Source organism: Crinia signifera, chromosome 7 (assembly GCF_055691185.1).
Source record: "Crinia signifera chromosome 7, ASM5569118v1, whole genome shotgun sequence".
NCBI lineage: Eukaryota > Metazoa > Chordata > Amphibia > Anura > Myobatrachidae > Crinia > Crinia signifera.
Window position 1 is genome coordinate 88,500,364 of NC_139223.1, and position 23,778 is coordinate 88,524,141.

The 23,778-nt window shown below is 47.8% G+C and overlaps 1 protein-coding gene across 2 annotated transcripts; it reads left to right on the forward strand.

Moving 5' to 3' along the window:
• Positions 1-60: 60 nt before the first annotated feature.
• Positions 61-20,976, forward strand: ATP5MF (ATP synthase membrane subunit f). Of its 2 annotated transcripts, none has more exons than XM_083153479.1 (4): positions 61-112; positions 5,009-5,116; positions 19,899-20,015; positions 20,872-20,976. In XM_083153479.1, the coding sequence occupies exons 1-4, from the start codon at positions 76-78 to the stop codon at positions 20,898-20,900; spliced, it is 291 nt and encodes a 96-aa protein (XP_083009605.1). In that variant the 5' UTR covers positions 61-75; the 3' UTR covers positions 20,901-20,976. The 2 variants fall into 2 exon arrangements, with proteins under 2 accessions (XP_083009605.1, XP_083009606.1); XM_083153480.1 differs by lacking the exon at positions 61-112 and adding an exon at positions 326-474.
• Positions 20,977-23,778: the final 2,802 nt, after the last annotated feature.

Genomic DNA, 23,778 nt, shown 5'->3' on the forward strand with positions numbered 1-23,778 from the left:
ACCTCTGGACTCCATTTCCCGTCATGCAGCTGTTTGCGAGCATCATGGAACATGTAGTATCACAGTTGTCGTGAGATGCCTCCGCTGTACTTAATTACCATTTATTTAAATGGTATACTTATTATTATATTTTAATAGTATTCAATTATTATTATTATTAATAAATACTGGCATCAACAAACCACTGCAATAAATATATGCTTATAGATCTTTGAAATTACACTTCACATATTTCACTAGATATTTCAAACCTTCGCCACATTGGACAGACTTGTTGTATAAGCTCTTTCACGGAAATGAGTACAAATGCCACCTACAGTATGGCCGGCGTAACAGCCTAACCGGAAGTTACCTTTCTGCTTTTGACCTTTTTCCTCTGTGTTGTTAAACCCGTGCGGTGATTGGTAGTTAGCCCTTTTTACCCATTGCTGCGCGTCAGTGTCATTCCGGACATCAAAATGGCGGATAAGATAGGTGAGGAATCGCGGTGTGTGCTATGTATTATCCATTGATAGATTGCATGATAGACAGGTCTGTACACTGTGGTGTGCCAGCAACCCAACCCAATCTGATCTTTTTCATGGTGACGTAATTATTATTTTATTATATATAATTCGGATTATATGGGTAGTTACATAATGCTGGTTAGCTTCAAGGTAGAATTTAGCATTACCGATTTCTTGTGTTTTACCAGGATATAGATTATGTATTAAGGCAATTGTAGGTCTATCAGGGTAGGGTACTACGGTCTTTACATTGAATGGATAGAGGGCACCTTCATATCACCTTGCATCACCATGTACCCAAACGCAAACTACAGGACTGGCCAGTATATATTTAAATTTAGTGTTCCTTATTACCACTTGATTTATTTGCGTTAGTTTCTGAAGAAACTATTTCCCCCAAATGTTTTATAAGCAAATTACTGGGAAAAACCATACCATCAAAACTGCATTCCATAAATGCTGGAAAGTATTCTGCTTTCCCTTGTCATGCCATTCATAATAATCCACGGTTGTACACTATAAATGTGTTTGATGCCCTAAAGCAGTGGTTCCCATCCCTGGACCTCAAGTACCCCCAAGGGCTATTTCACATGCTCCGGCTCCTGCCGGGCGGCGAAATCCCGCACGGCCAAAAGCCGTACCGTGCACAGTAGTTGTGAATGGACACTATTGTGTCCATTCACACGGGACGGCCATGGCCCGGCCGTCCAGTTGCAGCCGGATACCACCGCTGGAAGGGATGGCTGCCATGCTGTGGCCATCCCCTCCATTCTAAACTGCTGTGTGATGCACGGCTTCCTGGCTGTACGGGTTTTCGCAGGAGCCGGAGTGTGTGAAATAGCCCCCAACAGTGCACATTTTCCAGGTCTCCACACAGAATCACAGGCAAAATAATTAGCTCCACCTGTGGATCTTTTAAAATGTGACTGAATAATGAGTGCCCCTGCCGGGTGACCAGGAAAACATGCACTGTTGGGGGTACTTGAGGACCAGGGTTGGGAACCACTGCTCTAAAGTATGTTAGGAATAATGGGCCTATAAGGGTGCCCATAAACGTTACAATACTTATTTGCATTTTGAACTGCATCGCATCGCATGCGTTTTGCATGTGATCCGAAGCTAGTTCGAATATGTGCAGCAAATACTTTTTTGAACTGTGCGATGGGATGTGTGCGGGAGCGCATATCTCACCTGCAAAATGCATAGTGTATGGGCACTTTAATTGAGGACTTATTGCATAAGCAATCAGTCGTACTGTTCGCGCTTTTGCATGTACGTGACGGGCCCTGCGATTGCATCATAAATATGTGAATGCCTCTGCTTAATTACATACAGGGGCATTAGAGGGGAAAGGCAGGGGGTGGCCACCAATTCCGGAAAGTAGGACGCATCGCAGAGTGGCTTGTGAGGCTAATGAAACTGTGCTCAGGCTGCAGTCACAAAGGAGCTTCAGTCAAAAGTTTGGGCACCCCTTCCAATTCAAAAACTATGAAAGAACACATATGTAATTATGTTATAAACAAAAAAGTGCTAAACATATCAATATTTTGTATTTTAGACTCATCAAAGTAGCCCCATTTTGCTTTGCACACTTGGCATTCTCTCTATCAGCTTCATGAGAGTCTGGAATGGTTTTGAATTAATAGGTGGGTACTTGTGGAGTATCACGGCTCCCATCGTATGCCATATGTAGTGGCATACGATGGCATGCGATGTTTTACCGATTTTTGAGCAGTTTTGCTCAAAAATCGTATGCCATCGCATGGCATCGTATGCCATATGTAGTGGCATACGATGCGATACGATGTTTTACCGATTTTTGAGCAAAAATGGTCAAAAATCGGTAAAACATCGCATAACATCGTATGCCATATGTAGTGGCATACGATGTCATACGATGCGATACGATGTTTTAACGGTTTTTGAGCAAAAATGGTGAAAAATCGGTAAAACATCGCATGGCATCATATGCCATCGATGCGATACGATGTTTTACCGATTTTTGAGCATTTTAGCTCAAAAATCGTATGCGATCGCATCGGATGCCATACGATGGCATCCGATGCGATGGCACCCGATTTTGCACTGAAATGCATCAGAATGCATTGAAATGTGTATTAAAGTAGTGAAATGCCCCCAAATGCCATTTTTCATAGTGCACCACCCCCACTATCAACGTCAACCCGAAGCGTGGCGAGCGCAGCGGTACGCGTCCTACGACCTTTTCATACTCCCACTATCCACGTCGGCGTGGAGTTGAGAATAGAATAGTTGAGCCCGAAGCGTGGCGAGCCCCGCGAGGGGACGCGGATACCTGTAAAGCCCGCGAGGAGACGCGTATAGCTGTGAAGGTATCTGCGTCCCCTCGCGGGGCTCGCCACGCTTCGGGCTCGCTGCGATCGCCACACTATTCTATTCTCAACTCCACGCCGACGTGGATAGTGGGGGTATGAAAAGGTCGTAGGACGCGTACCGCCGCCCCTCGCCACGCTTCAGGTTGACGTTGATAGTGGGGGTGGTGCACTATGAAAAATGGCATTTGGGGGCATTTCACTACTTTAATACACATTTCAATGCATTTCAGTCCAAAATCGGGTGCCATCACATCGCATGCCATCGTATGGCATCCGATGCGATCGCATACGATTTTTGAGCTAAAATGCTCAAAAATCGGTAAAACATCGTATCGCATCGTATGACATCGTATGCCACTACATATGGCATACGATGTTATGCGATGGCATACGATTTTTGAGCAAAAATCGGTAAAACATTGCATCGTATGCCACATGCGATTTTTAGCATACGATCTGCATACGATGCAGGTCGTGGGAGCCGTGATACTCCACAAGTACCAATAGGTGTGCCTTGTCAAGAGTCAATATGTGGAAGTACTTGTTGTCTTAATGTGTTTGAGACCATCAGTTGCGTTGTGCAGAGGTAGGGTTAGTACACAGTGGACACTCCTGTTTGATTACTGTTATCCATATTATGGCACGAACCACTCCACTCAGTAAAGAGAAATTATGTGCCCATCATTACTTTAAGACATGAAGGACAATCGATAGGGAAATTTTCAAGAACTTTGAATGTATCCTCAAGTGCAGTTGCATAAACCATCAAACGCTATGATGGAACACTCTCATGAGGACCGCCCCAGGAAAGGAAGACCAAGAGTCGCCTCTGCTGCAGAGGATAAGTTCATTAGAGTTACCAGCCTCAGAAACCAATATTTAACAGCACCTCAGATTAGAGTCTACATAAAGTTCATGTAGTAAACAAATCTCAACATCAACTGTTCAGAGGAGACTGCGTGAATCATGCCTTCATGGTCTAATTGCTGTGAAGAAGCCACTAGTGAGGATAAACAACCATAAGAGAATTGTTTGGGTCAAGGAACACACAAAATGGCCATTTAGACTAGTGGAAGTCAACTTTGGTCTGAATACAAATCTTGAGATTTTTGGTTTCAACCACATGTCTTTGTGAGACGCAGAGATGGTGAGCGGATGGTTTCTGCATGTGTGGTTCCCACTTTGAAGCATGGAGGAAGATTTGTGATGGTGGGGGGGTGCTTTGCTTGGTGACACTGTTGGTGATTTATCCAAAGTTCAAGGCACACTTAACCAGCATGGCTACCAAAGCAGTCTGAAGTACAATGCCATCCCATCTGGTTTGCACTTACTGGGACCATAGTTTCTTTTTTTCAACAAGACAATGACCCCAAACACACCTCCTAGGCTATGTAAGGGCTACTTGACCAAGAAGGAAAGTGATTGCGTGGTGCGTCACCCAAACTAAACCCAATTGAGATGGTTTGGGATGAGTTGGACCGCAGAGTGAAGGAAAACCATTTCTGGGACTACTTAAAGGAATTAAACAAATCAAAATAGGTTTTATAATTTGAACCACAAGTTCACAACTTTATTAAATATGCATTCTTTCATAGTTTTGTTGTCTTCAGTCTTAATCTACAATGTAGAAATCTAATTATTTTTTTTTGTTTAGCAATGCATTTGGGCTCACCACGCCCAGGGATAGCAAGCTTAAAAGCTGGTTATAAACCATTGAATACTGCCCAATGTCTCATAATGAAATGTATATTAAGATTTGGTGTGGTTCCGCCTCTATACTAGGCCACCACTTAAGCACTTCTAAAGCTGGCCATACATCTCACAATCTTTCCAGCCATCCACCTAATTGACTGTGGTTGGAACGAAAATCTGGTAATATATGGGAGGTCCCATGCATTACTATTCCAACCAGACAACTAGGTGGATGGTTTGAAAGATAACCTTTAGGTATCTGGCCAGCTTTACGCAATCCTTGCACAACTTAAATGAACAATCATATGTTTGCCAAACACCATTAAATCCATACTGCAGCAAAGTTGTTCATTTTCAATTGCCAAACTATACACAGGAGAGACGTGAAATATGACATTATGGAATATATGGTTATATAAATCACATGTTTATTATTCATCATTCACTTTTTGTTAGTTCCCCTGGCAGAGAAGAGACTCTTGGACGTTAAGGTCGGACAGCTGCCAACCTGGATTTCCTCGTGTAATTTTACTCCAAATGGAATTCTTGCAGCCATGGGGAGAGGTCAGTATAATGAGATCTGATTAAGTAGCTTTTTATTGCAAAATGAGCTGATATGTGTTTCCCTTATCAGCATTCAGATTTTTTTTTTCTTTTGGTACTTGTTTCCTAGCCAGGCGCCCAGTTTTTTTTTTAAGTACGCTACCGTAGCAAAATCGCATTGCATCTCATGGGCCATTATAGTGCCATGCGATAAATATATATATATATTTTTTAATGTAATTTATTCACTGCACTGTTGGCCCTAGGGGATTGCAACTATGTATAGGGTGCAATGCCATGCCATTAGCTATACACTTGTATGACATACAATGAGGTTTCACTGACCCCCCCCACGCCACCCCGAAGCGTGGCGAGCGCAGTGGAACGCATCCTCTTGACCTTTTCATCCCTCCACTATCCACATCGGTGTGGAGTTGATATAGTGTGGGGAGTGGATGTGGAATAAATTAAAATAAAAAGTAAAGTAATTTGCGTCCCCGCCACGCTTCGGGCTCAGTGGCTCGCTGCGCTTGCCACACTATATAAAATCAACTCCACGCCAACGTGGATAGTGGGGGTATGAAAAGGTCTGGAGGACGTGTTCCCGCTGCCCCTCGCAGGGCTCACCACGCATCGGGGTGGCGTGGATAGTGGGGGGGGTCAGTGAAACCTCATTGTTTGTAATGGGCAGTACGGATGGTGTAAAGGTTTGCATTACTGCCTCACAGTGCTGAGGTCATGGGTTCAATACCCACCATGGCTCTAACTGTGCGGAGTTTGTATATTCTCCCCGTACTTGTGTGGGTTTCCTCCCACAATCCAAAAATATACTGGTAGGCTAATTGGCTCCCACCAAAATTAACCCTAGAATGTCTGTGCGTGTACATGTGGTAGGGAATATAGATTGTAAACTCCACTGGGGCAGGGACTGATGTTGAATGTTCAAATATTCTCTGTAAAGTGCTGCGGAATATGTATGCGCTATATAAGAAACTGTTAATAAATAAATAATACAAGTGTATAGCTAATGGCATGGCATCGCACCCTATAAAATGTCATGCACTTTTTCAGGATATGCAATGCAATCCCCTAGGGCCAAAAAAATTGCATCGCATGGCACTATAATGGCCCATGAGATGCAATGTGATTTTGCTACGGAGAATAGCCCTGTACGCTTACAGCGTACTGGGCGCCCTGCTAGTAAACAGGTCTCCCTATAGCTGTGTACACACGGGGGCGATAGGGGCTGAAATTGCTGGAAATATGGTCGCTGGCGACCATATTGCCAGTGATGGGAGTGTGCCCCAGCGATTTCGCTCCCATTTTCAGCCCCGTTCTAATCGCTGGTCGCAGGAGCTTGTTCCTGCGACCAGCTGATTACCTCTGCGGCACTGCTGGCAGAGGTTCCCTTTCATCAGCGACAATCTCTGGTCGCTGATGAAAAGGAGACACAGCAATATATTGCTCAGCAAAATATTTCTGAGCAATATATCTTCCCCAGTGTGTACGGGGCTTATGACCTAGTCAGCACGCTCCTGGCGCCACTTCAGGAGCAGCTCTTTCGGCGCAACACAAGCCCACTGCCTCCACCTGCTACCCCCAAGTAAGTTAATGTGGGGGGCGTTTTTCTGTTAGGGGTGCCAATCCCGGGATTGAGCTCAATCACGATTCCCAGGATTGGCATCCCTAATAAGGAATATAAGCCAGGCTGCCGCAATGTGAATAGATTGGAGTGGAGAGAGGAATTTGTCAGGGATACCACATAGGAGGAATTGCCCACTCAAACCTTGAGCACATGCGGCCAAGACTTGGGGGCCGATTTGGATCACTCGTAGTGATCTGAAGGACTGGCACATGTCAGCCGCCCACCCATATTTGCGAAGGCAGGAGAAATCATTTGATGGTCACCGACCATGGAATGATTTATCCTGCAGTGGCGGCGTACAAGGGGACCTATCTTCGGATTTACACCGGGGTGGGTTCTCTGGCACTCAGTAAACTGCGATCATCTGTTTACTGAGTCAACCAGAATCCGGCCCTTAAGGCTCAAACACACTGGGCGACTTTGAGCTGACATCAGATTTGAGTGGCTTTCAGCTCAAAGCCGCCCAGTGTGTATGGCCCAGCGATGAGCGCTGCTGCGTGCTCCCGCAACATCGCCAGGAAAGGCGTTCATCTGCTGGTTGCTTTCAGGACGGCTTTGCATAGCGCTCTGATATGCAAACCCCCCCCCCCCCCCTCCGTTGGCACCGGGCAGGGGGAAAGCCGCTCAGTGTGTATGCACTGAGCGGCTTTCCCCGAAGTGATTGTCATCATCGCTGTCCATACACGCAGGATATAGTCACCCAGTGTGTATGGACCTTTAGTTAGATTGCACTGCATGTGCATCAAGAAACTGAAGTTAGCACAGATTGCTCTATATAAGGCAGGGGTAGCCAACTCCAGTCCTCGAGAGCTACCAACATTACAGCTACCAACTGTCTCATCACAGAATCAGTATTTCCTCTACCTCCCCATGGCAGCCAACTCATGGGTTAAGTCCCGAAGGGTAGTACTCTGGAAGGAAACAAAAAAGAACACTGGCCCCTATATAAGCTCCACCTCCTTAGGACTCAGTGTCTTTTTTTTTTTCCTTCCAGGGTAGTGGAAGGGCTTACCCTGAGCTGCAGCCCTCTCCGCTGCCTAGAGCAGTCGGGGGTGAGGCAGGGATTTGAGAAAAAACGGGTCCCCGCTGTCGAGGGCAGTAAGGGGTACCTGAGGTCTGCTGGAACCGGTGGCCGGAGGAAGCGGCACGCTCGTCCGGAGTATTGACGGCGGACATGGGCTGGCGCCTGGGGTCGGGTCCGGCGTGTGGCGTCTGGCGTCAGGAGCAGAGACGCTGAAGCCGGGCGCCCGTCGGGCGGAAGCCTAGGTGTCCGGAGTATAGCGTCTGACGTCAGCGCCGCGCAAGGACGCAGGAGCTGGGCGCCCGTCGGGCGGTTAGCCCGGGGGCTACGTGCGGCGGGCGTCTGACGTCACGGGCGCGCCGCACGCCAGGGGGCGCGTCACAAGGCGCCAGTAAGCTTTAAAAGCGGAGCAGTAAGCTCTTAAAAAGCGGGCCAGTAAGCCTTAAAACGGACCAGTAAACTCTGTAAGGCGGAGGCAAAGCTGATAGACTGCTGGGAGCAGTGGAGTGGTCAGACGCACGCAGTATTCCAGCAGACGGTAAGACTCCGCTGACAGCATTAGCTGGAGGAGTTATCATCATCCTTACTCTATGTTATTGCTTTAGCTGCAGGCTTTAAAGCTGTCAGTATGGATGGGGAGAAGAAGCAGCACAGAAAATCAGGGTAAGCCAGAGATAAGCACTGGTTGGTGAAGCATTTCGGGTACTGACTGTTATATGTGTATTCTAGATCGGATACAAGCAAGGGGCAGGCTGAGGCAAAGGCTAAGCACAAGAAACACCACCCTGCCAAGTGCAGTTTGTGTGACAAGGCCCTGCCGGATATGTGGATAGGCTCCGCGTGTAGTGCCTGCAAACTAACCCAGCAGATGGGTATGCCCCAGATGACCGAGTTGGTGTCTATGCTGAAGACAGCGTTGGCTGACACATTTATGACAAAACAGGATGTGGAAAAAATGCAGGCAAAAAGGAGCAGAGCTGAGCTCTCAGGGGGATCCCAAGACTCGGCAGAAGGGCCAGCATTGAGAGAGGAGGAAATGGAAGAAGGGGAGATAACGCAGGATAAAGCAGAGGCTGACTTTAACCCAGTGTTATTGGAGAACCTGTTGGTTCTTATCAATAAGTCTCTGAAAATAGAAGAGACTCAGGAGGAAGAGAAATTGCAGGACCTGCTGTTCCAGGACAAGAAGAAAAAGGGCAAAACATTTCCACTATCAAAAGCGTTGAAGGAAATGGTGGACGAAGAATGGAGGCACCCGGATAAAAAAGTGGCGGTGCCACTTAGGGTAGCTAAGATGTATCCATTCGAGAGTGAGCAGGTGAAACACTGGGAGGAGGCCCCGAGGGTTGATGCGGCTATCGCAAGAATTTCCAAAAAAACAACGCTCCCCCTGGAAGATGCGAACAATTTTAAGGACGCGATGGAAAGGAAGATGGAGGTCAGTCTGCGGAAACAGCATGTCACCTCGGGGGCAGCTATCAAGACGGCCGCAGCTATGGCAGTAACAGCCAGGGTAATGAGGTCCTGGTGTCATGACCTAGAGTCAGACACGCTGGATGGAATTCAGAGGTCAGATCTGATAAAGACCATCCAGAACATCCAGATTGCCGTGGAGTTCATGTGTGATGCGTCGGTAGATGCGGTGAAATTAGCGGCAAGATCAAGCGCCACGATGGCAGTAGCAAGAAGAGCGCTCTGGCTTAAGCCATGGGCAGCAGATACACAGTCGAAGCAGAAACTGCTGGCCCTACCATTTCAGGGACAGTATCTATTTGGTTCCAAGCTGGATGATATCATCACAAAGATCTCGGGCGGTAAGTCAGTGTGGCTGCCGCAGGATAAGGGGAAGAAACCCTTTTTCAACAGGTCGCTTAAATTCCAGTCGCCGGACTTTAAGGAGGCAAGGGCGTATAGGCCAGGGAGAAGCTTCAGAAGGTCCTGGGCAAATCGGAGCTTTTTTCGAGGCCAAAGGGGCAGAGACGGAAGGTATTCCGCAAGGCACTCTAGCCAATGACGCCAGAGAGGCAGTAGGGGGCAGACTGCTGCAGTTCAAGCAGATTTGGTCCCAATCCGTCCAGGACAAATGGGTGCTGGACATAATAGAGTCCGGGTACAAAATAGAATTTGCGAAGTTTCCGGGTTACTGGAGGACGGAGTCTCCAATACCCCGGGAGCCGAGAGAAAAAGCCGCGTTACTGGACAGTCTGCAAAAAATGATCAACCAGAAAGTAGTGATCAAAGTGTCAAAAGAGCAAGAATGGAAAGGTTGCCAATCAAGATTTTTTATAGTCAGAAAGCCTTCAGGAGGCTTCAGAACGATCCTCGATTTGAGAAGAGTAAATGCGTTCATCATAACAAAAAAATTCAGGATGGAGTCACTAAGGTCTATCCTACCGGATATCGTGGAAGGGTCATTTCTGACCACAATAGACCTTTGGGACGCATATCTACACGTACCAATATACGCAGGGCACCACAGGTATCTAAGATTTCGTCTGGGAAATGTAACATATCAATTTGTCGCCCTGCCTTTCGGCCTGGCTACGTCCCCAAGGACGTTCACAAAGGTGCTGGTGGTGTTGGTCGCCAACCTGCGGCAGCAGGGGATTTGCGTGTGGCCATACCTCGACGACTTGTTGATCATGGCCAGGACAAGGAAGGAGGCGGAGAGAAGTACGTCCCAAGTAAAGCAGTACCTGGAACAACACGGGTGGTTGATAAACCAGGAGAAGAGTCAGCTCATCCCGGCAAGAGCGGTAAAGTATCTGGGCGTCTGGATAGACACAGATCGCATGACAATCAAGCTAACAGAGGACAGAAGACAGAAGCTGAGACGCGAAGTATCTTCTCTCCAAAGCAAAAAAATCATTTCGTCAGGGGACTGCATGAAAGTGCTAGGACTCATTTCGGCGGCATTAGATGCAGTACGATGGGGCCGGTTCCATATGAGGGCTTTCCAAGGCTGCTTTCTTATGCAGTGGGACGGCGATGGAAAAAACAAGTCTCAAAGGATTGTCCTGTCAAAAAAGGCGCGTCAGGATCTAGCATGGTGGTCGGACAGACCGAGGCTAGAAGAGGGAAGAGTGTTCGCGGTGTCAGGACAAAAAGTGGTGACCACGGATGCCAGCCTGACAGGCTGGGGAGCGGTCTGTGGAGAGCAGATAGTTCAAGGGATCTGGACCCAGGAAACAAGAGCCAAGCACTCAAACGTCCGGGAGATGAGGGCAGTGCTTATGGCCTGCATACACCTACGGAAGTGCCTAGTGGGAAGAGACATTATCGTGAGGTCCGACAATCAGTCGGTGGTGTCTTACCTAAACAGGCAAGGAGGGACAAAGAGCCGAGAGCTCATGTCGGAGGTATCGGAAGTAATATCTTGGGCAGAGAGCCACGTAAACAGTCTCACGGCGGTGTTTGTGGCAGGCAAGGAGAACCTGCAGGCGGACAGCCTCAGCAGGCAGCTTGTGCAGCCGGGAGAATGGGAGTTGTCCCCAGAAGTGTTCGAGCAAATCGTAAAAATGTGGGGTCAACCCCAGGTGGACCTCATGGCCACAAAGAGAAATGCAAAGCTCCAGAGGTTCTTCTCAAGGCATTGGGAGCCGGGGGCAGAGAAGCAGGATGCACTGACGTCAGTGTGGGAAGCAGAATTTGTGTACGCGTTTCCACCCTTCCCAATAATAGCAAGGCTGCTGAGGAAAATTCAACAAGAAAGAGTGACCGCAATAGTGATCCTTCCGTACTGGCCAAGGAGACCGTGGTTCTCCAAACTACTGGAGATGTCGATAGCAGATCCATGGCACCTGCCGGATCTAAACAACCTAATAGGTCAGAACAGGTTATGGAAGGCACAGCCCTGTACCTGGAAACTGACGGCATGGCTGTTGAGACACGTATGTTAGAGAAGAAAGGTTTTTCCAGTAGAGTGGTAAGGACCTTGCTCAAGGCCAGGAAAAAATCTACGTCCATTACGTACCATAGAATTTGGAGGAGGTACGTGGAGTTCTGTAAGTCAAGGAACAATCAGGCAAAGGAGATAGGCGTGGTGCTGGAGTTTCTACAGCAGGGGCTAGACAAGAATTTGTCCGTTAGCTCAGTTAAGGTGCAGATCTCGGCTCTGTCGGCCATGCTGGACTGGAAACTAGCAGATAATAAGTACATTCAAAGATTTATTCAAGCAGCTAAACGGATAAAGCCGTCATTCCATAACCCGCTGTCACCTTGGGACCTCAATCTGGTCTTGAACGCGCTAGTAGAAAATCCGTTCGAGCCTATGCAAGAAGTATCATTGAAAATGCTTACTATGAAAGTGGTGTTTTTAGTAGCTATCACATCTGCAAGAAGAGTATCGGAACTCCAGGCCCTTTGGGCAAAAGAGCCCTTCTTGAACTTCTTTCCGGATAAAGTAGTCCTAAGAACGAATCCGCAGTTTCTGCCCAAGGTGGTGTCCACCTTTCATATTAATCAGGAAATCGTCCTGCCCTCGTTCTGCACGAACCCCGCTAACTCTAAGGAAGAGAGGCTACATACGCTAGACGTGGTTAGGGCCCTGAAAATATATTTAGAGAGGACAAAATCTCACAGAAAAACAGAGAGGTTGTTCGTGCTGACCGAGGGGAAGAATAAAGGGCAGGGGGCCAGCAAGACTACGATCTCAAGGTGGATCAAATCCTGTATTTTGGAGGCGTACAGAGTTAGGGGTCAAGATCCGCCGGTGGGCTTGAAGGCTCATTCAACGAGAGCAATGTCGGCCTCCTGGGCGGAAAAGGAGGCGGCATCAATTCAGGAGCTATGTAAAGCAGCGTGCTGGTCCTCAGTACATACCTTCACCAGACATTACAGAATGGATGTAGCGGCGTCAGCAGACGCCCGGTTTGGTAGGAAGGTGCTGAGCGCAGTTGTTAAGGTGATGTAACCTTATTATCATTATTTTCATTATTATTATCAGTATTGTGTTATTATGCCCACCCAGTGTGGTAACTGCTTGGGTATTACCCATGAGTTGGCTGCCATGGGGAGGTAGCGGAAAGTACAGATTCCTACCTGTTAATATGCTTTCCTCTACTCCACCATGGCAGCATTATCCCGCCCGGTTGTTGGTGGTTAAATGATTAAGTTGATGTATAATGGTGTATATGTATGCTATTTAATCAAGACACTGAGTCCTAAGGAGGTGGAGCTTATATAGGGGCCAGTGTTCTTTTTTGTTTCCTTCCAGAGTACTACCCTTCGGGACTTAACCCATGAGTTGGCTGCCATGGTGGAGTAGAGGAAAGCATATTAACAGGTAGGAATCTGTACTTTCTCTTTCCTCCACTAGGTGACACTGGAGAGTTACAGTGGGAATAGAAGGCGACCACAGGGAGCTTGGGCACTTTTAGAATAAATTAACAGTGACTAACTCCTCCCCTTCTACTTCCTCTCCTAGGCAGTCTTAGCATGTGCCCTGCGGGAGCTGGGTGCGTTCAAGGCTCACTCCTGAGCTTTATATATTTTTATTGTAAAATGATGCTACAAATCAGCAAGAGGACAGGCAGGTAGCTCCCTGTCCCTACCTGCCTGCGACGAGGGTGCTGTCGGCGGGTCCGGTCGCAGCTGCATGCAGCTTGCCTCCGGTACCCAGCTGCAGGATCCACAGATCCTGAGGTCCCGTCGCCGCTGCTTGCAGCGCGCCTCGAGGACCAGTCAGCACGCCGCACCCGACAGCCATGGCAGGGGTAAGTATAGCGCTGATCTCCCGTTAGCGGGGGATTCAGTGTAAAAAGCCGCGGCAGCGCACTTTTTAAATACAGCACATTCCTGAGGAGCGAGAGCGCGGCATGCTGGGTACTTCCGCTTCCTCCTTCTTTGTAGGAGCGGCAGCCATTGAAGCAGCAGCGTGATCCGCGGCTCCCTCGAGGCGTCTGAAGTGCCGGTGACCCTGGTGCAGTGAGTCACAGCGGGACATAGGAGGTCAGGGCGGCTTGGACTGTGTCCAAAGAGGTCCCTTAGCCGGCGCAAGTTATATTTATATACAGTGCGCGTATCGGGCTTGTGGCAGACTCTGCCTTTTTTCTATACCTCCTCTCCTGTCCGGTATTTCCATCTTTCTCTCCTCTCTGTGAAAGATTGCTGAGTGTATGATGGCTGGTAAAAAGATTGCGTGCCAAAAGTGCAGCAATAAGTTCGCGCCACATGCGGAGGGCGCCATTTTATGTCCCTCATGTGCTGCATCCCCAGCCCCCAATCCATCAACATCGGGGCAGGATATGCCTGTATGGGCTTCCCAGTTGTCTGTAGTGATTTCTCAGCTAGCTTCTGAGTTATCTTCGGCCAGACAAGATAGGGATGCAGCCAGGGATCAGCAGGCAGAGTTAACCTCTGCTGTGGAGAGTTTGTCTAGAGCGTTACATGCAGACACCTCTACACCCCCTCCCCCTAGACTGGCTTCTGCTAATAGGATGTTTCCTCAGGTCCCTCTGTTAGACGATACAGATGATGACATGCCAGCTCTAGAGGAGGGTGAATTTCATGACCCTGATGCTGAGCCTGATGCTGAGCCTGATGCTTCGCTTATACAGGACACTGATGTCCCTTCTCAGGGTTTAGAGGACTTAATACAAGCAGTCCGGTTAACCCTCAATGTCACAGAGGAGGTGAGACCGGCTGCGCGTCCCTCAGTGTTTGCTAAAAAGCAGAAACAGTCTGCATATTTCCCAGCCTCAGAGGAGCTGGATGAACACTTGCAGAAAGCCTGGTTACACCCAGACAAAAAGTTTCAGGTGTCCCAGAGATTTTTCACTGCCTATCCTTTTCCTAAGGATGCTAGAAAGTCTTGTGAAACGCCACCTGCTGTTGATTCTTCGGTATCACGCTTGTCCAAAAAGACAGTGTTACCCATTCCAGGAGCCTCTACCCTTAAGGATGTGTCTGATAGGCGGTTAGAGAGTGCTCTGAAGAATATTTATACAGCCGCTGGTCTTTTACAACGTCCAGCACAAGTGGGTTGTTGGGTCAATAGGGCCATGGAGGTATGGGCATCCCAGGTGGCCTCCTCTCTAGACCCAGGGGCAAGTGATATGTTGCTCTTAGTGGAACACATACGGGAGGCTGCAGGTTATTTGGTTGAAGCCTCTTCAGATGTTTGTATGCTTGCGGCTCGTATCTCTGCCCTCTCAGTTTCTGCTCGCCGTACTCTTTGGTTGAGACAGTGGAATGCGGATGCCGACTCCAAGAAGGCAGTGGAAGCATTACCCTTTGCCGGTGAGGCCCTCTTTGGTCCTGAGCTGGACAAAATGATTTCACAAGCTACAGGGGGTAAGTCTCAGTTCCTGCCCACTGCAGCCCCTCCCCCACGTAGGTCATTTCCTACTACTGGAGGGCAGTCCTTTCGGTCATTTCGGCCCACCCCCAGATTCAGGGGTAGGTCTAGGGGAGCGGCTACTAGCTCCAGAGGCTTCCGAGGACGAGGCAGAGGTTCAGCCAGTGCTCCAATCCTGGATGCAAAGGTTACCTCAAAGACCTCGGCATGACTCCCCCAGCTCCTGTCCAGATCACAGGGTGGGAGGCCGGCTGCTGTTTTACCGTCAGGTATGGGCCGGTTCATGCCAGGATGCATGGGTAAAGGACCTGGTAGCAGTAGGCTACAAGATAGATTTCTTGTTGCCTCCTCCTCAACGTTTTTTTCCCACAGGTTTGCCAGCTTCACAGGAGAAAGGCAGGGCTTTGCAGGCCGCCATTCAAAAGCTCAGGGACCTAGGGGTGGTTATGCCGGTCCCGGAACAGGAAAAGGCAAAGGGATTCTATTCCAGCCTTTTTCTGGTTCCCAAGCCGGACGGCTCAGTAAGACCCATCTTGAACTTGAAGCAGCTCAATCCCTTCTTGCGGTTCACTCGCTTCAAGATGGAGTCACTGCAGTCTGTCATTGCAGGCCTGGAACCAGGGGAGTTTCTTGTATCCATCGATATCAAAGATGCATACCTGCATATCCCCATCTGGCCCCCTCACCAGGCATACTTGCGGTTTGCTGTCCAGAACTGTCACCTGCAGTTCCAAGCCCTCCCATTCGGCCTCTCCTCTGCGCCCCGGGTGTTTACCAAAGTGATGGCTGTCATGATGGAAATACTCAGGGCTCAAGGAGTTACAATTGTCCCTTACTTGGACGACCTTCTGTTGAAGGCTCCATCCAAGGAGGTTCTTCTGCACAAAATCCACCTGACACGTCGGACTCTGGAGTCCCATGGTTGGATGCTCAACATCCAGAAGTCACAGCTGACCCCATCGCAGAGGATCCTGTTCCTAGGGATGACTCTGGACACGGTCCAGAGAAGGGTGTTCCTCCCCATGGACAAGATCTTGTCCCTGCAGGAAGCGGTTCGACTGGTGCTGCAGCATCGAACAGTCACAGTTCTCCTTTGCACAAGGCTGCTGGGAAGGATGGTGGCCACGTTCGAGGCGGTGCAGTACGGGCGGTTTCGATCTCGCCCCTTCCACCTGTGTCTGCTCCGCCAGTGGACAGGCTCACACCTGTTTCTACAGCAGCGGATCTCTCTCTCCCATCAGGCTCGAGCATCACTGGCGTGGTGGCTCAACTCCAGCAACCTGCAGGAGGGGCGGAGGTTCGCCATACACAATTGGATGCTCCTCACCACGGACACCAGCCTCGGGGGCTGGGGAGCAGTCACGCTGGGCCTCCGCTTCCAGGGACTGTGGACCCCGGAGGAAGCACAGATGTCCATCAATGTGCTGGAACTGCGAGCAGTGTATTATGCCCTGCTCCAGGCGGAAGTGGTCCTCCGGAACAAGGACATCAGGGTGCAGTCGGACAATGCCACGGCTGTGGCTTACATAAACAAGCAGGGAGGCACCCGCAGCCATGCAGCGATGAGAGAGGTGAAGAGGATTCTGTGCTGGGTGCAGGAGCACGCAGGGGCCGTGTCTGCCATTTTCATTCCAGGCGTGGAAAACTGGGAGGCAGACTACCTCAGCCGCCGAGACGTCCACCACGGAGAGTGGTGTCTGAACCCTCAGGTCTTCCAGACCTTGACCCGTCGGTGGGGTTGTCCGCAGATAGACATGATGGCCTCCAGACACAACCACCAGTTGCCCCGGTACTGCGCCCGGACAAGAGATCCACAGGCGGTGGCAGTGGACGCTCTCACGGCACCCTGGACGGATCAGTTTCTTTACATCTTTCCTCCGGTGCCTCTCATCCCTCGGGTTCTGCAGAGAATCCGACGGGAGTCGGTGACAGTGCTATTCATCGCCCCAGACTGGCCTCGCCGGTCGTGGTACACGGTCCTAACAGGCCTGTTAGTAGACGAGCCATGGCCTCTGCCTCTCTGCGAAGACCTGCTAACACAGTGTCCGTTCGCCTGTCCCAACTTACAGCATCTTCATTTGACGGCATGGCTGTTGAGAGGTCCATCCTGAGGAAGGCAGGGATCCCGCAGGCGGTGATTCCAACCATGATAGGAGCCAGAAAGCAGGTTACCTCGGTGCATTACCACCGCATCTGGAGGGCCTATGTTGCCTGGTGCGAATCCAGGAGGGTCTCTCCTGTGAACTTCTTCAAGTTGGCCAGATTGCTGCTGTTCTTGCAAAAAGGCTTGGCCTCAGGACTCCGGCTGGGGTCCTTGAAGGTTCAAGTATCCGCCCTCTCCATTTTTTTCCAGAAGAAGCTAGCTCTTCTTCCTCAGGTACAGACCTTCTTCCAAGGGGTGTTGCGGCTGCAACCTCCCTTCAGACCTCCTACTGCTCCATGGGACCTGGATGTGGTACTGGCTTTTCTCCAGTCCTCTGTATTTGAGCCTATGGAGGAGGTGGAACTGAAATATGTCACTTGGAAGACTGTCCTACTGTTGGCTTTGGCTTCAGTTAGAAGGGTGTCGGAGCTCAGTGCTCTTTCTTGTAAGGCACCCTTCTTACGTTTACACGAGGATAGAGCGGAGCTGCGCACCTCTAGTGTTTTTCTCCCAAAGGTGGTCTCGGCATTCCACATTAACCAACCTATTGTGGTGCCGGCCTTTCGGGAGGACTCACAGGAGTCTAGGGCGTTGGACGTGGTCCGGGCCTTGCGTATTTACGTGGCCAGAACAGAGTCTGTACGTAAGTCGGATGCCTTGTTTGTCCTCTATGACTCCTTGCGTCCTGGTTGGCCCGCCTCCAAGCAGGCCCTGGCCAGGTGGATCAGATTGACAATTCGTCAAGCTTATGTGGCCTCCTCTAGGGTGCCACCTTCTATTTCCGCCCATTCCACAAGGTCGGTGGGTACCTCCTGGGCGGCTGCCCGTGGAGTTTCTATACAGGATCTATGTAGAGCGGCTACGTGGTCTGGTCAGAAGACCTTTGTCCGCTTTTACAAGTTTGACACTTTTGCGGCAGCTGCTTCGCGGTTTGGCCGTTCTGTGTTAAGGGGCTCTCAGCGTCATCCCACCCGTGTTGGGAGCTCTGGGACGTCCCCACTGTAACTCTCCAGTGTCACCTAGTGGAGGAAAGAGAAAAGGGGATTTTGTACTTACTGTTAAATCCTTTTCTCAGACTCCATAGGTGACACTGGACGCCCACCCGACGCTGTCTCTCCTGGTTACTGTTTGCTTTCAGGTTGGGTTAATTACCTGCTGTTAAAGAGACTGCTATACTTAGTCTAAGTTCTAAGTTTTACCAAGTTTTCATGAATGAGTTCATTCTGTTATGACTGCTGTTCTTTGAACTATATTTTCACTCTATGTGAGTGTGTGTGACTTGTTATGTTATGTTTGACCTCCTCTCGGAAGTGTGTTGTTTTCCTTTCTTCCAGCTCCCTCCGGGCACATACCTAGACGGCCTAGGAGAGGAAGTAGAAGGGGAGGAGTTAGTCACTGTTAATTTATTCTAAAAGTGCCCAAGCTCCCTGTGGTCGCCTTCTATTCCCACTGTAACTCTCCAGTGTCACCTATGGAGTCTGAGAAAAGGATTTAACAGTAAGTACAAAATCCCCTTTTAGCTCCACCTGTGGATCTTTTAAAATGTGTCAGTCAGTAATGAGTGTACCTGTGAGGTGGACAGGAAAACATGAACTATTGGTAGCTCTTTAGGACTGCAGTTGGCTACCCCTGATATAGCGTGTATAGCGCAATGTGCACTAAGCAATCTGTGCTAAATACATCGCCTAGCACATGCTGGCATATCACCCCGAGTGTACAGGGCTTTAGACATGTTAAGTCATGGGGCTACAAACTGTGGCCCTCCAGATGTTGTGAAACTACATGTTCCAACATGCATTGCCACATTTTTTCCTATAAGAGCATGCCAAAACTGTCAGGGCATGCTGGGACATGTAGTTCCACAACATCTGGAGGGCCACAGTTTGAAGACCCATGTGTTAAGTTTAAGAAAGCGCTGGAGATAGCAGAGACATTAATGATGGTGTTTCAACCTACATATGAGAATGATGATCTTGGTCACCTGTCTGGTATAATTGTTTAATCATACACCTCTAATCCCTGATTTTGTGCAGTGTACCTAGAAGATGCAGTTTTGAAGGCAAAGGGTGGTCACACCAAATATTGATTGGATTTACATTTTGCTTCTGTTCATTAACTTTGCATTTTGTTAATTGAAAAGAAGAGAACGTGTCTTGACCACAGCTTATTTTTCAAAACTTTTGCACAGTATTGTGTAGGCATGTGTGCCACAAGGGATTCGCAGTAAGTGCATGGTTTATAGACATTGCTGCTAGTGGTGATGTCAGGGATATAATTTGGCCTCCTGTTTACTCCTAAAATATACTCCACATAAAGACCTCCCAGGACACAGGGTTATCTATCAGCTTCCTATACGAAATGTCGAAGTGCTGTGTTGCTCCCACATTTTGAACACCAGATGAAATACAGCCTGTGTCCATTAATAGTGTTGCATGGACTGTTATGTGACCTTTCCACTTTGTTTTAAAGAGGTATGGGAAGTTAAACCACATAGAGCAATGGGCTGTATAAAAAGTGTCATCATGCTCTAAGAAATCTGCATACTTCTTGTCCTAGCGTAGAAGTCATTATGGTCAGAGAAAGTGTTTGCTACGTTACCAGTAACGTAAGTGGAAAGTTCTGAATGCTTGCGTATTGTGTATTTCCACCTGCACTTGAAAGCAAATCTTCTATGTTATACTGTGTGTTTCCCTTTAGGTCGAGATCGGTATTATAACAAGTATATCAATGTGAAGAAGGGAGGCATTGGAGGAGTTGCCATGGTGCTTGCTGGCTATGTAGTGTTGAGCTACGTCTGGGGGTTCGATCACGTCAGTAAGTAGCACAGAATATATGATGTGGAAAGCATAGCAAATTCTATTCCTCCTATAGACAATAATGTAATCTGAAAACAATTCGATGTCTGCTTAGAAAAATGTTATTGAAAAAAAAAAAAAAAAAAATGTCCTAATGCTTACTAAATAAAGGCAGGAATGTGGGTCAGAGCTTGTGGAAGTCATTCAGCCATGACTCAGCAGATGGTTTTTTAAAGCTGGGAACACATTGGTAACTTTTTTCCAACTTTACTATTTCCCTTGAATCCAAAACCAGCAATATTTTGCGTACACACTACAAGCTTGCTAACAACCAAACATGTTGATGCATCATTTGTGAATGCTCATATATTATCTGTAAAACGCTGCAGAATGTGTCAACTATATAAGAAACTGTAAATACAATTGGACACTAGCAATATATTATTGCTCCTGTACACACTGGAACAACCTTCATGCCATTTCATTCTAGGAAGCAGCATGAAGGTGATGTCAAAGTGATCTGACATATCATTTTGTCACCAATTTGCTGCATGTTCAGCACATAATTGTTAGAATATTGCTAGGTTTGATGTGCAGCACATACAAGGGGCAGTTGCTAGCGAGAGCGAGCAATTGTTTCTACACACTGAGCGATGTAGACATGACATGGATCCAGTATTTACAACTTTTACTATACAGACTTATTATACAGTTTCACATTCAAACACTTTTTTTTTCTTAATGTAACTTTCAAGGTAATTATACAATGTCAAAACTACTGAATACAGACTACTCAGTGTTTATTAGAAACTGTTACTTGAATTATTATTTTTTTTTTTTTTAAATTACTGTCATTTTTTTTCTTTCTCTTGTAGAGCACGACCGCTGGAGAAAGTATCACTAACAAGATATTTCACAAGTTAATTCAGGCTTTACTGTCTCTACTCTGTACAATTAAAAATAAAAACAACAAAAATCTTTGTGGGAACTTTATTACTTAGACCAGTGGTTCCCAACCCTGGTCCTCAAGTACCCCCAACAGTGCACGTTTTGCAGGTCTCCACACAGAATCACAAGTGCTATAATTAGCTCCACCTGTGGATCTTTTCAAATGTGCCTGAATAATGAGTGCACCTGCTGGGTGACCTGGATCACACGCATCACACAGTACGGTACAAAAAGTATGTGCAGCACATACTTTTTGTACTAGGTAAACATCGGATCGCAATGCATGCACAAGGGATGCGATCCGATAGGATGTGTGCTGTTTAAGCACAGAACGGATCCGATGAACGGACCGTGTATGGGGGCTTTTAGACATATGGGAGCCGTGCCAGTTCTGACACATTGCAGACAGTGCAACAACTGTTACACAGGAGCTCTTAAGCCCCATACACACGGGGGAGATATATTGCTCAGCAATACATTGCTAGCAATACATTGCTAGCAATACATTGCTGAGCAATATATTGCCCAGTGTCTCCTTTTCATCAGCGACCAGAGATGGTCGCTGATGAAAGGGAACCTCTGCCGGCGGTGCCACAGAGGTAATTAGCTGGTCACGGGAGCAAGCTCCTGCGACCAGCAATTACAATGGGGCTAAAAACGGGAGCGTGCACTGGCGATTATCGCCGGGGCACACTTCCATCACTGGCAATATGGTCGCCTGCGACCATATTCCCAGCGATTATCACCCCCGTGTGTACACAGCATTAGACTCGAGGAGTTAATGCAAATATTTTTGCATGGACAGTTGCTGTCAGTTTCAATGGGGTAATATGCAAGTGTTCTGGCGCCCATTGTTTGACACTCTTGTCACACCCAAAAGCAATTTCTTCCAAAGTGTTGGCAGCAACCATAAAAAATTTACGAAAAGCCAGACTTTTTGCACATTTCTGCTCCCCACCTCATAAGATGATGTGCAAAAAAAAAAATATATATATATATATATATATATATATATATATATATATATATATATATTTTCTTCCCGAAAGTGCTGCCTGCATGTCTGTTTTGAGATGGTTAGATTAGGTTTTCTTAGCTGTGGCCACTAATCCACCTTTTGGAAAGTATATGTGTACTGTGTCGGACAGCATAATTCCACATGAATGTGAAATATCCAGTCCAGTAGACGTACTCCAGTCTCACGAGTGGATCCTCTGTTGGCAGAAATCCATCTTTACTCTGTCTAATGAGAGGATATATGTAGGGCCTTGCTAGATTCCATTTGGTGTTCCTTTATAAAGAAAGACTTTAGTTCTTGCAGACCAAGATTAACACATTTTGAGTCACTGTCATCTGTTTATCCACTCTTGCATGCAGGTTCTGACCTCTCTGGTCCTAGCCTTCAACATGGTGGAGTATGTCAAGTTCCATTCCAGTACTGTATAAAAGGGAATTTTTGTAAGAACTTACCGTTTGAACCCCTTTCTCTGAGTCCAGTCAGGTGACACAGCTCCACCTTGGGATGTAGGAGGGTCCGAAGGAGCCAAGGCACCTATAGCTGAAACTTTTCCTCTGGCTGCAGGCTCCTCTTCTTATACATCACATCATGCTTCAGTTAAATCTTAAAAAGCACACTAGGATACACAACTCAATACAATGCCCAACATCTTATATGCACAATCATCTTACCATAACATGACACACATGCACGGCCTGACTTACTGAGCATAGGGGAGGGATCGCTGTGTCACCGGATTGGACTCAGAGAAAGGAGTTTGAACGGTAAGTTCTTATAAAAATCCCCTTTTCTCTTTCGTCCAGTCGGGTGACACAGCTCCACCGTGGGACGTTCACGAGCCAGTATTATGGGAGGGTACACTCAGACTGCCAGTTCTCATCACTGCCCATCCGAATGAAGCATCCTCCGACGAGAACTTATGGAACCTGTAAACTTTGGTAAAGGTGGGAACATGTCTGTAAATACCCTGTTTTGTTGTATCACTGTCTGCCATTGTAAAGCGCAACGGAATATGCTGCGCTATATAAGAAACTGTTAATAAATAAATAAATAACAGAGGACCAAGTGGCAGCCCTGCACAACTGCTCCGCTTTAGCCCCATGACGCACAGCCCAGGAGGAAGTTACTGACCTGGTGGTATGTGCATTAATCCTAGAAGGAACAGGTCTACCCACCTTGGTATTAGCAAAGGCAATCACTGACCTAAGCCACCTGGCAATGGTCTGCTTAGAAGCAGGCCAACCTCTCTTATGCACATCATAGAGAACCAACAACAGATCTGTTTTGCGGAAATCCTTTACCCTGTCCATGTAAATTTGCAAGGCGCGAACTACGTCCAACTTTCTTAATTTGTCCCCATTTTTGGCCCCATCAGGAGGGGATAATACCGGGAGTACAATCTCCTGGTTCAAATGAAAGGAGGAAACCACTTTCGGCAACAACTTAGGTACTGTTCGAAGCACAGCCCTATCCTCATGAAAAATTAAATGCGGAGATTTACAGGACAACGCTCCTAACTCCGAAACACGCCTAGCCAAAGCAATGGCTAACAAAAACATAAGTTTTCAAGACATATTTAAGGTCAGCTGACCTTAACGGTTCAAAAGGAGGGCTCTGAAGTACAGACAGAACCAAAGATAAGTCCCACGGCGCCATCGGCTGCCTATAAGGTGGCTTTAAAGGTCTGAACCTCAGGCAGAAAAGCTATCCTTTTCTGGCAAAAGATAAATAAAGCAGAAAGCTATACTTTCATAGACTGTAAACCCTGTCCCGAGGAAAAACCATCCTGTAAAAACTCCAATAATCTGGATACCTT

Coding starts and splice junctions, on each gene's coding strand:
- ATP5MF (XM_083153479.1), top strand. CDS start 76: ATGCCTCCGCTGTACTTAATTACCATTTATTTAAATG. Junction 5,117..19,898: donor TCTTGCAGCCATGGGGAGAG/GTCAGTATAATG, acceptor GTTTCCCTTTAG/GTCGAGATCGGTATTATAAC. Junction 20,016..20,871: donor CTGGGGGTTCGATCACGTCA/GTAAGTAGCACA, acceptor TTTCTCTTGTAG/AGCACGACCGCTGGAGAAAG.